This window comes from Metarhizium brunneum, chromosome 4, assembly GCF_013426205.1.
Source record: "Metarhizium brunneum chromosome 4, complete sequence".
NCBI lineage: Eukaryota > Fungi > Ascomycota > Sordariomycetes > Hypocreales > Clavicipitaceae > Metarhizium > Metarhizium brunneum.
Genome location: NC_089425.1, coordinates 3,274,248 through 3,288,044, shown reverse-complemented (window position 1 = coordinate 3,288,044; position 13,797 = coordinate 3,274,248). Strand labels below are relative to the sequence as shown.

General features: G+C 53.2%; 3 protein-coding genes across 3 annotated transcripts; 2 read left to right on the top strand and 1 right to left on the bottom strand.

The window, feature by feature from the left end:
* Window positions 1–1,230: 1,230 nt before the first annotated feature.
* On the bottom strand, window positions 1,231–3,285 carry ucp3 (UBA domain-containing protein 3; the record flags this gene model as incomplete). Its single annotated transcript, XM_066131061.1, has 5 exons — window positions 1,231–1,352; window positions 1,406–2,846; window positions 2,913–3,023; window positions 3,087–3,103; window positions 3,171–3,285. The coding sequence occupies 5 exons, from the start codon at window positions 3,283–3,285 to the stop codon at window positions 1,231–1,233; spliced, it is 1,806 nt and encodes a 601-aa protein (XP_065987155.1).
* A 2,373-nt stretch (window positions 3,286–5,658) lies between these two features.
* G6M90_00g076690 (uncharacterized protein) lies at window positions 5,659–8,757 on the top strand (the record flags this gene model as incomplete). The annotated part of the gene is made up of 3 exons (XM_014689948.1): window positions 5,659–5,694; window positions 5,783–5,859; window positions 5,922–8,757. 3 exons carry the CDS (start codon window positions 5,659–5,661, stop codon window positions 8,755–8,757), a joined length of 2,949 nt encoding a protein of 982 aa, XP_014545434.1.
* Window positions 8,758–11,558: 2,801 nt separating this feature from the next.
* gel1 (1,3-beta-glucanosyltransferase gel1) lies at window positions 11,559–13,147 on the top strand (the record flags this gene model as incomplete). Its single annotated transcript, XM_014689949.1, has 3 exons — window positions 11,559–11,685; window positions 11,825–12,485; window positions 12,559–13,147. 3 exons carry the CDS (start codon window positions 11,559–11,561, stop codon window positions 13,145–13,147), a joined length of 1,377 nt encoding a protein of 458 aa, XP_014545435.1.
* Window positions 13,148–13,797: the final 650 nt, after the last annotated feature.

Here is a 13,797-nt window from a genome sequence, read left to right as displayed (position 1 = left end):
TGTGGGTGCTAGATTGATGATTTGAATCGAAGAGAATCTCGTAGAATTAGTCGGTGAGACAAAGATGCAATCGATAGAAGATCGGAAGGTGTGCTGCGAAAGTCGGCTGCGTGGAAAAGCGAGGTTGAGATGGATTTGTGCGGTGCAACGTGTGTGGATTGGGAGAAGAAAAAGCAGAACTGCTGGTGTCGGGGGGAGAGCGGTGACAAGTCACCTGAGACACCCCGACTGGATCCTTCGATGTCCAGTCATTTCGTGGCGGACCACCAGAGCCAGCTGTGAAACGCCATGCACCATCCGGCCGGATTAGACGGAGAGCGGCGCAGCGTGGGAAACTCTGCAGCACTGTCTGCAATGGCGTTTTCGTACCGTGCCGAGAACAAAGACGCAGCACTTCCAGCTAGCTGCAGACCAGCGAATGGCTTGACAATTGCTTCGTCTGTACAGTCAGCCTCGCGTCAAAGGCACTGTCTGCGACCACGTGCATACCTTCATGTCCAGCCTGAGGCCTGCCCGCCAAGCCCGACGTAGCCGTCGAGCAAGGCGTCTCGGCGACTAGACAAGTTCGTCATTGCGTCGCCAATTGCGTGAATGCAAATTGATGTGACTAATTTTGCAGGAGCACAAGGCTGGGCATGAAGTAGTGCTACTTAACAGTTACACGTCTCCCAATCAATGGTCGAGCCCAATACTCCGCATCGTCTGAAAGAGAGTTACGGAGTACATGAAACTACGCGCTCGTTGGCGGCTAGGTGGGCTCGCCCACTTAGTCGCTGACAGGTAACTTGCACTCGAAGAGGAGATCACAGGCTGCACGGGTATTATTAACCAATCCAAAATACTTACATCTGAATTTTCGTTTGCATCTGCTCTCTGAGGGACACCCCATCAACTGCGGCAAACGGCATGGTATGCGTCACCAAGCTGTGTAGCAACTCTGAGCTTGGTGACCATCTGCAATTTGTCGGCTTACGCATCGATCGGCATTGTCACTCTCAACGCCATACTGTCTAACTCTCCTCCTAACACAACATGAATATCCACATCATACAGATTCTGCTACCACTTACACCGAATATGCATCTTGTTCAACTTTGACAGTTCCGTTTCATCCCCTCTCATTAGCATTATACATGCCTTGCGCTCAGACTCGCAAATGCATCTGGGCTGTGTCTTCCATTGGTCCAAGCCATATCAAGGCCAAGGTTCATACTCTCTCTGCTAATATGCTTATTTGATGCGAAAGGATCCGATTGGGTCGTAGTTTGGTTCATATATGGATTCGTATTCCCAGTTATTGGCTGTGACGTACTGTGTGGTTGCTGGTTTGCCGTGGGCAGTGGCTGGGTAGACTGAGTGTAGATAGCCTGATTTTCTGGTATACTTGGGGTTGTTGTATTCATACTTGGCTCTGTGGCTGCAGGCTTGGGGGTGTATTGTCCAGGTTGATTAAATAGCGCCATTATCGAAGCCTTGTCATGTCGGGGTTTCTGGTAGTACGGCTGTTGGGGTTGCTGAACAGCATATGATTGTTGCACAAATTGCTGTACTTGCGGCTGCGGCTGATGCATGTTGGTAAAGAAAGGATTCGATGGTGTCGGAAGCGGTTGGGGTGATGTACTCAGGAACGGCGACTCGGCAAAGTTGGATTGGGCCTGTTCCGGTATCTGTATAAGAGGCGGTGATGCTATTCTCGAAGGGGATCGTAAGAACGGATTATTGGCAAACCCTCCTTGTGCCGTTTTCACGGTCAAATTTTGCGGCGGTGGAGCTGGACTCGACGGTTGGGAGAAGAACGGGTTGTAGCCCGTCTGCATGGGTTGCTGGAGTGAAGAAATCGGCTGCGGATATGTCATGCTGCTCTGGAAGGTCATGGGTTGATAACTTTGAGGGCTAGCGGGAGCAGACGGCGACATGTACTGCTGATACAGTTGCTGCTGCTGTGACATTTGTAATTGATGTACCCCATTAGACTGAGGAAAGAATGTCGGATGAGATGCGGACGTTGACACATGCAGACCCTGGAGCGCCTGGCTGAGATCGACTTGCTGCGAAGGAGCTCCGAAAGGATTGTTCGTGCCATTATATGGGTTCTTATTATGCAGCGTGCCTGTAGACTGGGCGGTTTGAGGTTGTGCAGGCGGCATCATATCAAAGGGATTCGTAGACGTGGTGGATGACGACGTTGGTCTATCGAGCATCGGTTTCTGCGGAACGCTTAAGCTCAGCCCGACCCCAGCTGAGCCTGAGTTCGAATTCAATGGAGTCATGGACTTTGTGGCACGCAATGTAGGTTCTCGAGACGCTGGCATAAGTGCTGGGGATGGATTTCTGCCTTCTCCTAGTCGGACCAAAGCCTCAACCGCCTGGTCCAGATTGCCGTTGACACCTTTAAGAACGATGGCATTACGCTGAGGATCCTGAAACCCCATTTCATAAAGTCTTGTCAGTTTCTTGTCGGTTTCATCCGGTGCAGCATAATCGACGGTGGCCCCGAAAAGCCTAGAAGGTTTATTCGGCAATGTCGGGGACGGCACTGCGCTGCCATTCGAACCGCCTAGCACTCGCTGCTCCTTCTTTGCGCGAGACGTTAGGGGGAAAATAGACGAAGCTGATCTGAATCCGAATTTTGTCGAGTTCTTGGGCGGCAGCGGCGGGGGTGTACCTTCGTCGGATCCTCGGCTTCGCGGCGTGCCGGACTTGACGGCGACATTATGAATGTACTTCTGGCGAATAAAACGCTCCATGGCCGAGTCCGCCTCGTCCGCGTCAATCGGTACCGGTGCTTTTCGACCCTCGGGGTTGTAAATCTGGTTCGAAGTAACGTTGCCAACTTTGCGCATGTTCTAGAACACTCTTGTCAGTCATTCCAAAGCGGCCAGATCTCATGGTGTAGAGCTGTCGTAGCGTACATCAACCTGCTCGTTGGACCAGCTGTCCATACTCAGCGACTTGACTTTGGAGATATGAGTCCCTAGCTTTCGGTGTATCGCAGCACAGCGCATACATAGGAAAACGCCCAACTACGAACTGATCAGTATCGAAGGAGATTCGAGCGCCGGTGGGTGGGGATATTTCTTTCATACACTCCATGATGCCCAAGCTGTAAGGGCGGTTTGCGTCAGTAGGTAGGCTGACCAATTCAAATACACGGAGGAGCTTGAACAAACCTGGGTTCCTCGCGTGACAGTCTGCGCATAAATTGTTGCCCGGGACATGGTGGACAAGGTCTTGGAGAGCCTTCTCATTGCGCGCTTGCTGGCGCTTACTTAAAGCACTGGCCATGGCGAGGGAAGATTATACGTTATGGTATTGTATGGTACGAAGCAATTTCAAGGGCCCTGTTGCAAGCCAAGTTGGAGGTTGGATATCTTGCGAGAGAAACGAGGTAGAATGACGGAAACCAAGGTGAAGAGCAGTCGCATGGGAGAAATAATGGAAGTTATTCAAGGACCATGGCGAGAAGATAAAAGGAAGAAGGAAAAAAAAAAGTAAGGGTAAAGGGCAAACGTAAGGCGAGGAGGCAAGGAGTCCAAGTTGGAGGAAACAAAAGCTACGCAAACAAAGAGATTAGCAGAACGCTGTGAGCGCACCTCTCGACTCCCGCCGCCGTTGTGATGTTGAAAACGACTTGACGTTTGACGGATGGTCTGGCCGAAAAGGAGAAACATCAAGACGTCCTGGCCCGGTTAGCTGCCGTCAAGGGTTAGGCCAACATTCTCAAGTTGAAGGGTGCGTGCTCCATGGTGGGGTCTCGAACCCAAAGCATGGCATTCGATCCACAGTGGGGTATCGAGCGCTATTAGCCTGGACGCACGTCCAGACATCAGACATCTAGACCTCTTGACCTTCTATGTCTGGTCTGGTGGACTGTGGTCTTGGTCGTCGCAGGCGAACCGCGGCGGACAAGCCAGGCAGTCTGGTATTTCAGTGCCTCAGTGCTGCCCATCTGCTGCAGTACTGGTACTAGTATTGACATGGACCAGTTAAGGCTAGCAGCTATCAATGCATTGCCGACAGACACCTGGAACCGTCGACGGTGCGCTGGCCGTTGATCCGCCAGTCCCGGCTACCGCTGGCACCGCTGGCACCGGCAGCACAGGCACAGGCGCCACCGCCAAGCACTAGGCCAGACTCGACACATAGAGACTTGAGGCTGGACATTTGAACCATCTTGTCTCTTCAGCGCTCACCGACCCCGCCATGTACTGTATGCCACTGCCATTGCCGTGGGCCAGTGACACCAGTTGACGGTCCAGTCAACATTGGTTCGAGAGGCTGGGGGCATCGCTGTTACCTTTCAGGATTTCAGCACGGCTTTTCGTGTGGTTTCGCATGCCTGAGGAGCGTGTCGGGAGTGTGTCGCCCGTGCATTGTGTTTTCTGTCTTGGTTCAATGGCAAGACGGCGTCCGACACGGCGCGGTTGAAGGAGCGAGTCAGTAATCGGCCGTGTGCCTCTGGCTGCGAAGTAGGGAATCGTTTGGTCAAAGTTGGTCAAGTTCATCAAGCTGGCAATGGTGCGAAAAGCTCCATGTCCGGTTGACTGGTGCCCTAAATACAAGCACGGCCTGTCCAACGTCATCAATTGATCAGCTTTGGTCCCATGCTGACACGAGACAGGCTGTCGTCATTGTCGGCAACAAACACAAACAAGTTCGGTTTGGACCGCGAGACACAAGACCCGCCACGTTATTATTTCTGTTTCGCCAAGTTCCGTAGCTCCCCGATATCCGGGGCAGTTTCAAGTCACAGCATTCAATGTTGTACAACTCATAACTACTAGGTGCCTAGGTACATATGTAGTAGTAGTTAGTTGCCTGGTGGCAAAAGCGGTTCGGCGGGAAGAGTTGGCCCGCGCCTCCATCCGTACCCCCAGCCGCGCCTCGAGATGCCGCATCTGGTGAATTGATGGTCGTCGTTCGAGCTGTGGTATCTGCCAATTGTCGCTGCCAGTGGTGAGAGAGCTGCAATGCGGACAAGTTTAATACTTCGGGGCTAACATAACATGGCCGCACGGCTATACGAGGCTGGCCTTGAGCAGGCTGGAGGGGCACCTTGAAGGTCACATTTCTATTCAATTGATATTCATGACAGGTTGAATGCTGCCTGGCATGTCAACTGGTTGCGCCGCGGTTCATACAGCCCGGCTCCAGCGCGTGGGCGCTCGGCAATGCTCCATGTGCAGGTGCTGTCAAGTGCTCAACCCATGCAGCCCCCCTGGGGCCCCAGTGGAACTCCCCATGTCCAGTGCTGGCCGGGTCGGCCGCCATTGATCACTTGACTGGTCCCAGATGGCAGCGCTTGAGCTGTGCTAACTCTCCGCAGCCCTGTTCGCGACGCCCGACTGCAGTTCTGCGCATGATAATGCCTCGGCCACCCAGCTCTGCATCAGCTCTGCATCTCTCCAACATTCCCTGCATCTCCCTCAGGGCTTCCTTAGCTTCCGAGTTCCCCAGCAATCGCGGGTTGCCGGGACCAACAGTGACGACAGCCACGGCTTCCCCCTAGCCAAGCCGGATCTTGCAAGTCGTGCGAAGTCGATAAAAAGGCTCTCCTCCATGTGCTCTTCTCAGACGGTGCTTTCCAGCCACACTCTCTACCACCACCATTAAAGCTGTCGTCTCTCACACCAGGGCCACGGTGCCACGACACCCATCATGGCCGGCATTGAGAAGCTCGAGGTCCACAGCAAGGTAAGAGACACCTGCTGCTCTCATCTCCCCGCGCCAGTGTCGCCCAGCGTCCAGCATCGCTTCTTGAACCCTTTCTTACCCCAAACAGTCCTACATAGTCCGATGGGTGAGGGTCGACGAAGATAATACCCTCTCGTGGAGTGTGCAGCCGAACAAGAAATCAATGTGAGTCATCTCAAAATAGAGCCGTAACATCGCCGCCTTCGCTGACAATACTCCATCACCAGTAACTTCGGTATTGTTAAACATCCGGGCAGCGGCGCAACGACAATCCTCTCCGCGAATGGCGACGTACTCGATGGGGCTCCAGTTCAAGGAACCACAGATGGCAAAGGAGGTCGATTTCCCAAGAAGGAGACTACCGCGCAAGACTTGTTGACCGGCAAGGGCTTCATCCCGATCTCCTGGCATGGGAAATGCGAAGCGGACAAGGTCTCCAGAGGCACACATGATGTTCATACAGGCGAAGGCGGCATGTATGGCCTGGTTTTCGACAACACTTTTTCGAAGCAAACCTCAAAGACCGCTACATTTGTGGTTCTCACATATCCGACTGGCGCGCCACCTCAGACAACCAACCATCTGCCGAACCTGCAGTTGCCGAATGCTCAGAACAGTCAGTCTAGCTTGGGCAAGCATGGGAGTCCTTATAATGAGAATGGTCCTTCGACCTCGGTTGATAGTCTTCCAAGTCATGGCCGCGCGAGGGCGCAATCTTCAGCTGCAAAGAGTGATGCTACCGGAGTCCCTCCGAACTATCATGTCGGTACACTTTCAAAGAGACGGCGCAAGAAAGGACAGGGCTATGCTCGCCGCTTCTTCTCACTGGACTACTCAACTTGCACTCTGTCATACTACTACAATCGAAACTCGTCTGCCTTGCGGGGAGCCATCCCCCTCAGTTTGGCTGCCATTGCAGCAGATGAGCGAAGAAGAGAAATCAGCATTGACTCTGGTGCCGAGGTTTGGCATCTGCGGGCACCTAATGACAAGGAATTTCAGGATTGGGCACGAGCGCTGGAGCGAGCTAGTCGCCTTGCTCGAGGTCTCGAGACACTGGCAAAGCCCTCAAAACCTAGTTTGAAGCTCGATGGCCATGCGCTCAAGAGGACACAAGATCCATACCATAGTGAAACCGTTGAATGGCAGCAGGTTGAGACCCTTGTCAGTCGTGTTGTGGGCACGCGCGATGCTCTCCGCAGATTGACAAAAGATGTCGCTCAGTTGCCAAAACCTTCGCCAAACGGACAGTTCCTCTCCCCCGGCTTTGGAACCCCCAACGAGGAGAACAAGGACGGTTATTTCCCTGCGACGGTGGAGAAGAAGCCGTTCTGGAAACGAAAGTCTAGTGCCCCATCACTGTCAACCTCCCCCATCCAACAAACCACTCCATCAGCCCTGGCCGTGCCTTCACTTGCCAGTGCCACTAGCAGTGCGGAAACCGTGACCCGTCAGGCGTCCAAGAGAAGGTCTCGCGGAGTAGCCCAAGAGGAGAAGTCCCTGCATGATCACTGCGAGGCTCTACTTTCTGATCTCGATTCCGTCGTCTCCGAATTTACTGCTTTGATTGTCAACAGCAAAAGACGTCGTTCGCCGCAACCCCCATCCGCTGGGGGTGCTTCCCGCATGAGTATCGAAACGACATCCACGGACGAATTCTTTGATGCTGAGGACGCGAAATCTGGCGTCGTCAAGATAGATGGCAGCGAGGATGAATCCGCCGAGACTGAGGCTGAAGAGGAATCTATTCACGAGAGTTCATCCATATCCTCAATCGAAGACGAAGAGGGAGTTGGTACAGAAGGTACTGGTGATGTTTACCCCGTCAGGCCGAAGAATCTCACTCCTCTCCCCCTTGACCAAGTCGTCACTCGAAGAACCGGAATACCGCCAGCGCTTGTCCAACCACCAAGCCTTATCGCATTCGTTCGCAAGAACGTCGGAAAAGATCTTAGCACGATTAGCATGCCCGTGTCTGCCAACGAACCCATATCGTTGCTTCAGAAGGTTGCCGAGCCACTTGAATATGCGCAGCTTTTGGACAAAGCATGCAGACAGAAAAGCCCAACAGAACGAATACTCTTTGTTACGGCCTTTGCTGTGTCTCAATTCAGCGGCGGTCGAGCCAAAGAACGAGCCATTCGAAAACCGTTCAACCCCCTTCTTGGTGAAACGTTTGAACTGGTCAGAACAAACAAAGACATTCCTGGGGGGTTTCGACTGCTCGTGGAAAAGGTTCAGCATCGGCCGGTGAGGCTGGCCATGCAAGCCGACTCGGCAAACTGGTCATTCTCGCACTCACCAGCTCCGGGACAAAAGTTCTGGGGAAAGAGCGCCGAAATCACCACCGAGGGTCGCGTCCGAGTTGTCCTTCGCTTGGCAGACGGCAGTGATGAGCTATACTCGTGGAACATAGCAACCATGTTCCTGCGCAACGTTGTCATGGGTGAAAAGTACGTCGAGCCTGTAGGATCAATGCACGTAGCCAACGACACCACCGGCCACAAAGCCAGTGTTGAGTTCAAGAGTAAAGGCATGTTTGGTGGCCGTGCCGAGGACGTCTACGTGACTACATTCAGCCCAGACGGCAACGACACAGGCAGCGGCCTCGTGGGGACTTGGACCGGTGGCCTCAAAACCATTGGCCCCGGTAAAGCAGCTAGCGAAGAAATCTGGGATGTCGGCAAAATGGTGGACAACCCATCTCAAACTTACGGCATGACGCTTTTTGCAGCGCGTCTCAACGAAATCACTGAAATCGAAAAGGGTAAAATGGCCCCGACAGACACGCGACTCCGTCCAGACCAGCGTTTCGCTGAAAAGGGGGACTTGGACGAAGCTGAGAAGTGGAAACATAACCTTGAGGAGGCACAGCGTGCTCGGCGCCGAGAAATGGAGGACAGGGGAGATACACATCGGCCCAGGTGGTTTGTGAAGGCAGATGACAGTCCCGACGGCGAGGAAGTATGGAAGATAAAGACGGGCAAGGATGGGTATTGGGAGGAACGGGCCAAGGGGAATTGGAGCGGTGTACAACAGTTGTTTGATGTGCCCGAGTTGTAGACGGTAGCGTTTTTTCCTTCTTCTTCTTCTTTTTGGGTAGAGCGGTTAAGAGTACATGTGTTGGAACAGGGCTTGCTCCCTCGGTGGTTTGCTATCTGACATATTAGTACAGTCAGCGGAGGACGTCTACACTCTGCATACAAATGACAGTCATTCTCATATAATATACCAGGAGACGTAGACTATGGCTGTAACCCACTGCATATCAATATGTGCCCCTGTTGTATAGAGCCGATGGCCCCCCCCCCCGAAGGCAACCATGGCATTTTAAGCCATTATGATTGTGTTTCTCAGAATGACTCAAAATGTCACAAACGTCATTCACACTCCGAGACGGTGAGCTCACACTCGGCCGAGAGCATAGGAAACTGAATGCTTGCAACACTTGTGTATAACGGGGTGAGACGGCGGGGGGATGCCCTCATAGTTCAGAAAGGGCATGCGTAACGGGATACTTGACGTCGATTACATGTTTGTCGATGTTTTCGATCTGGTGGCACTTGAGAGACTCGATGCCGGCTCTTCAAGATTGACGAAGCGATAACCTTTTTGGCTAGAGCCTTGGCGGACCAGGGTCAGTGGAAGAGCCCTCCAGAGGCCGAACCAAGGTACTTACCTACAGTACATAGTAGGTACAGCAGGTATGTACATTGTACGTACTACAAGCAAGGTACTGAGTCAGGGAGTTCACACTTTTCTTTACTCGGCGCAGCAACTACTTGACGTGACGGGAACCATTGAACTGCATCGACACTGCAGATTGTACTATTTTATTGCTGACCCTCTCTAATATGCGGGTGGGTTATGTGTTGACGTGCCGAGTTGCCGGCGGGTTGGATTAGGCGTAATGTCAATGAGCAGGCGTGTTAGGGATGGAATTTTGGAGCGACCCTTGACTTGGGGTCTCACTGAGAAAGAACCCTTGCCGTTGACTACCAGACCCTCAGTGACGTGGACGTGCGTCGATCCCCATGTGAGGAGGCAGTGGCCCTGGGCGGATATGCGGCGTGCATTGTAGTTCGTACCGTGATTTGACCTAGGCTGCGTCTGGTCGAGAGAAAGCAGCGAGAAGGCGGTTCTTCCCCTAGAAAATTGGTGGAAAAAAAAAATCTAACTTTAGAACGCTGGCTCCGCGCTGATTACTTAGTAGGAGAAGAGCCGGTTAGTAGCTGGCACTGCGGGGATTCCAAGGCCCCGGAACCTGGACGGGCTACGAGCCTGCGAAGTGTCGAGTCTGGTTAATACGGGCTTGGACGCATTTCCTTGGTCTTTAAACACGAGAGAGGCTGTGCAGCCACCAGCTAACCAAGATGCGCAACAGGGCACCAGTGGACGAGCCACTCAAACAAGATGGCGATGCGCACACCTCCCGTTCAACGTGCAAACATGCATACAGTGTGGGGAAGGACGTGTCGCAGAAAGATCGATGTGGTGGGGTGGTTCAGGGGCATGGGACGACTAGGGCGCCTCCAATTGCTCAATGGATGGATGGGCCTGGGATGAAGGAGTCCTCGTTTCAAGACCGCGACGAAGGGTAAATAATAATATTTATGCCCCATAAAGTGAGCAAACAATTTAATGAACTGCCGGGCACAAACGATGCCACGGCTCGGCGAGGCATGGGATGGGCACTTGTTGATACCGAGTCGGAGTCACCGACCAGTTGCGCGGGTGCACCATGTGGCATCTTTGACGGGTTCCAATCGTGATAGTGTTGTCGATAGTGCGTCATTCCATCGGACCGGTCTCGTAATGCGCTGCGACGGGCTAGTTGAACAGGATAAAAGCCTCCCTTCCTGCTACTATATAATTCGATCCTCGCAGATTCAATATTGTGAACGGCAACGTGGCCATGGTGGGCAGGGCAGTGCCAATGTTTTCAGGTCAGGCCACAGTGAGACGTCAGTTGCGGGCGCGTCCTGTACTGTGTCAACTGGTGGTACAATGCATACCGGGCACAGAGCACAGAGCACAGAGTCGCCAGACTTTTGTAACGGCTGTAATGGCGGGCCTGTACGGAGTACGGAGCACATGTACTCCGTAGTAGTGTTGACGAGACTGGATACTTCCTCAGTAAATGGCTGGAGGCGTGTGTGGTGCGCTAATCTGTGATTCCTCCTGTGCAACATTCAACGGCACGACTAGCTGGCTATTCGGCAAGAGGTTCCAGGGCAGAATATCCCCGGCCCGTCCAGTTCTTGCCTAGCACCACGCCACTCCTGCCTCCTGCCCCTTGGCAAATCCCTAGGCTTTTGGCTGGTGGCATTGACTGCCATTTGCTGGCCTGGTCCGGTGTTTCCCAACGTCTCTGCCAATCACTGCCAACCCGTCAATGGCATGTATTGATGCTTCCACCCCCCAAGCCGCACAGTGCGAGAAACATCAGCCCTCGAACCCTCCTCCGGTATGTCTCTGTGTCTCGGTCCCAAGTCGCGCCCGCAAGCCCAGTGTCAGTTATGGTTATGCCCGACTCTCGAAATGGACGCCCATCCGTGTGCCTCCCCCCTCGAGTCTTCCCACCAGAATGAATCTCCTCCTCCCTCCTTCAAACAGACCTGAATCGTTACTTCTTCTGGCGACTTCCCCTTCGTTGTCGTCAATCCAACTCTCTCGTTGTTGGATCTTTTATTCCCGTCTTCTCTTTCTAATTTCAAGTCTGGCTGCTACTTACTTGGCCTCGCCGACTTCCTCTCGCTGACGTCCCTCCACTCTCTAGGGGATTTTTATTGCCATTCTCACACGACTAAACCACCACAACTGTAATCATACTCATTTGCTTTACCGCCCGGTATCGATTCATCATGAAGGGCTTCGCATTTGCTTCGGCCCTGGCCGCCATTGGCGCCGTCACGGCCTCCCCAACTCCCACCGAACAAGAGCCGCCCACCAAGCGTGACAGTTTCCCTACTGTCACGGTCTCTGGCAACGGTAAGCTGCCGCCCATTGTTTCGCCATCAGCGTGCTCGGCATCGCTCCACTGCTCTTCTCGAGTTCTTCGATTGACTGTCCTGATTTTTGCACGCATCTTGTCACGATCCGCTCAGTGTGCTAACTCGAACTGTCTTAGCCTTCTGGAAGGGCAAGGAGCGGTTCTACCTCCGCGGTATTGACTACCAACCCGGCGGCTCCTCCGCCAACGAGGATCCTCTTGGCGACACCGATGTCTGTCTCCGTGATATCGCCAATTTCAAGGACCTTGGTGTGAATACCATCCGTGTCTACGCCGTCGACAACACCTTGAACCATGACAAGTGTATGCAGGCTCTTCAAGACGCCGGCGTCTACCTGGTCCTCGATGTCAACAACCCCAAGTACTCTATCAACCGCGGCGACCCCGGCCCCTCGTACAACGCCAAGTACCTCCAGAGCGTTTTCGCCACTGTCGACATGTTCGCCCGATATCCCAACACTCTGGCCTTTTTCTCTGGCAATGAGGTCATCAACGACGAGAAGGACACTGATAAGTCTGCTCCTTTCGTCAAGGCCGTCACCCGCGACATGAAGAACTACATGAACACTCGTGGTCTTCGTAAGGTTCCTGTCGGTTATTCCGCTGCAGATGTCTCCTCAAACCGACTGCAGACTGCCCAGTACATGAACTGCGGCTCTGATGACATGCGATCCGACTTTTTCGCATTCAACGATTACTCGTGGTGCAACACGAACTTCAAGCAGTCGGGCTGGGATCAGAAGGTTAAGAACTTTACCGACTACGGCCTTGCTATCTTGTAAGTTGCTACTTACATATTCACTGGTGATCGCTTGCAAGCTAATGTCCTGTCTTTTTTCTGAAATAAACAGCTTGTCCGAGTACGGATGCATTGACAACCGCCCCCGTAAGTTTGAGGAGATCGAGGCCATGATGAGCAGCGAAATGACTGGTGTCTATTCTGGTGGTCTCATGTACGAATACTCGTACGAGGACAATAAATACGGCATCGTAGAGCTCAAGGGTGGGCTCAAGGCCAAGACTGTTGATAAACTGGACGAATACGACGCCTTCAAGTCTGCTTTGAAGAACAACCCTGCCCCTACTGGCGCAGGTGGTGCTGCTTCGACCACCCACTCCGTCAGCTGCCCTACTTCCAATGCTGGCTGGCAGGTCAACCCCAGCCTGGTCCCCCAAATGCCTAGTCAAGCTGAGAAATACATGAAGGACGGCGCTGGCAAGGGCCCAGGTTTCGATCTCAGCGGCGATGGTTCCCAGAACGCTGGTGATTCCGGCACGTCTACCGCTAGTGTCACCGGCGGTGCAGCGTCTCCCACTGGCAGCGGTGCCAAGGAGTCTGACAGCGCTGGCGTCACAACTTTCGGTCCTGTTGAGAAGGCCCCCTTCATCATCACTGGCATGGTAGTTTTCTTCACCCTGTTTGGCACCTTGCTTCTGTAAATACCGTCTGAAAATTGGCGACAATAGGGTTGGTAGAACTTGTCAGTTGTTATGGGGGGACAGGGCCAAGACATGTAAATCAGTTGATGCGAGCATAATGAGAGGAACTGTCTAAAACCCCTGGGGGGCTACGTACTATAAGGGCTATTGGGTTGACACCTTGTTTATTGGTGGTCCGATTGGCTAGCGGTCAGATCGGCCGCCGGGCTTGAGGTAACGGTAGTAATTCATGCTAGACTACAGCCGCCATGTCCATAAAAGCCATTGCCCCGTGTTGTGATGGAATACGTAGGCTTCGTGTGGGCAATTCGCTTGTCTACGACAGGCGTGGTTGTCCATAGCAAAGCACTGAATGATGACGGTTGTACTTTGGTTAGAGAGACTGTGTTGCATCCTCGGATTAGCTGGCAACGAGATGATGCATGCGGAGTAGCAAACACCAGCAACGTCAACATGTTGTCTACACGCTGATTGGCAGCAGGGTGTTCATCCGCAAGAGAGACTCTGTCCCGAGAGTCCGTGGGAGTTTGTTTCTAGAATTTTGCCGATGGCATGTGAAGTGTGGCATCGGCGCCCAACCCCCAAGCCAGGGTTAAGTCTGGAGAAGGGGGTCGCCTCCCAAACGGGACTTGACCTCGGCTCCGCGGGCG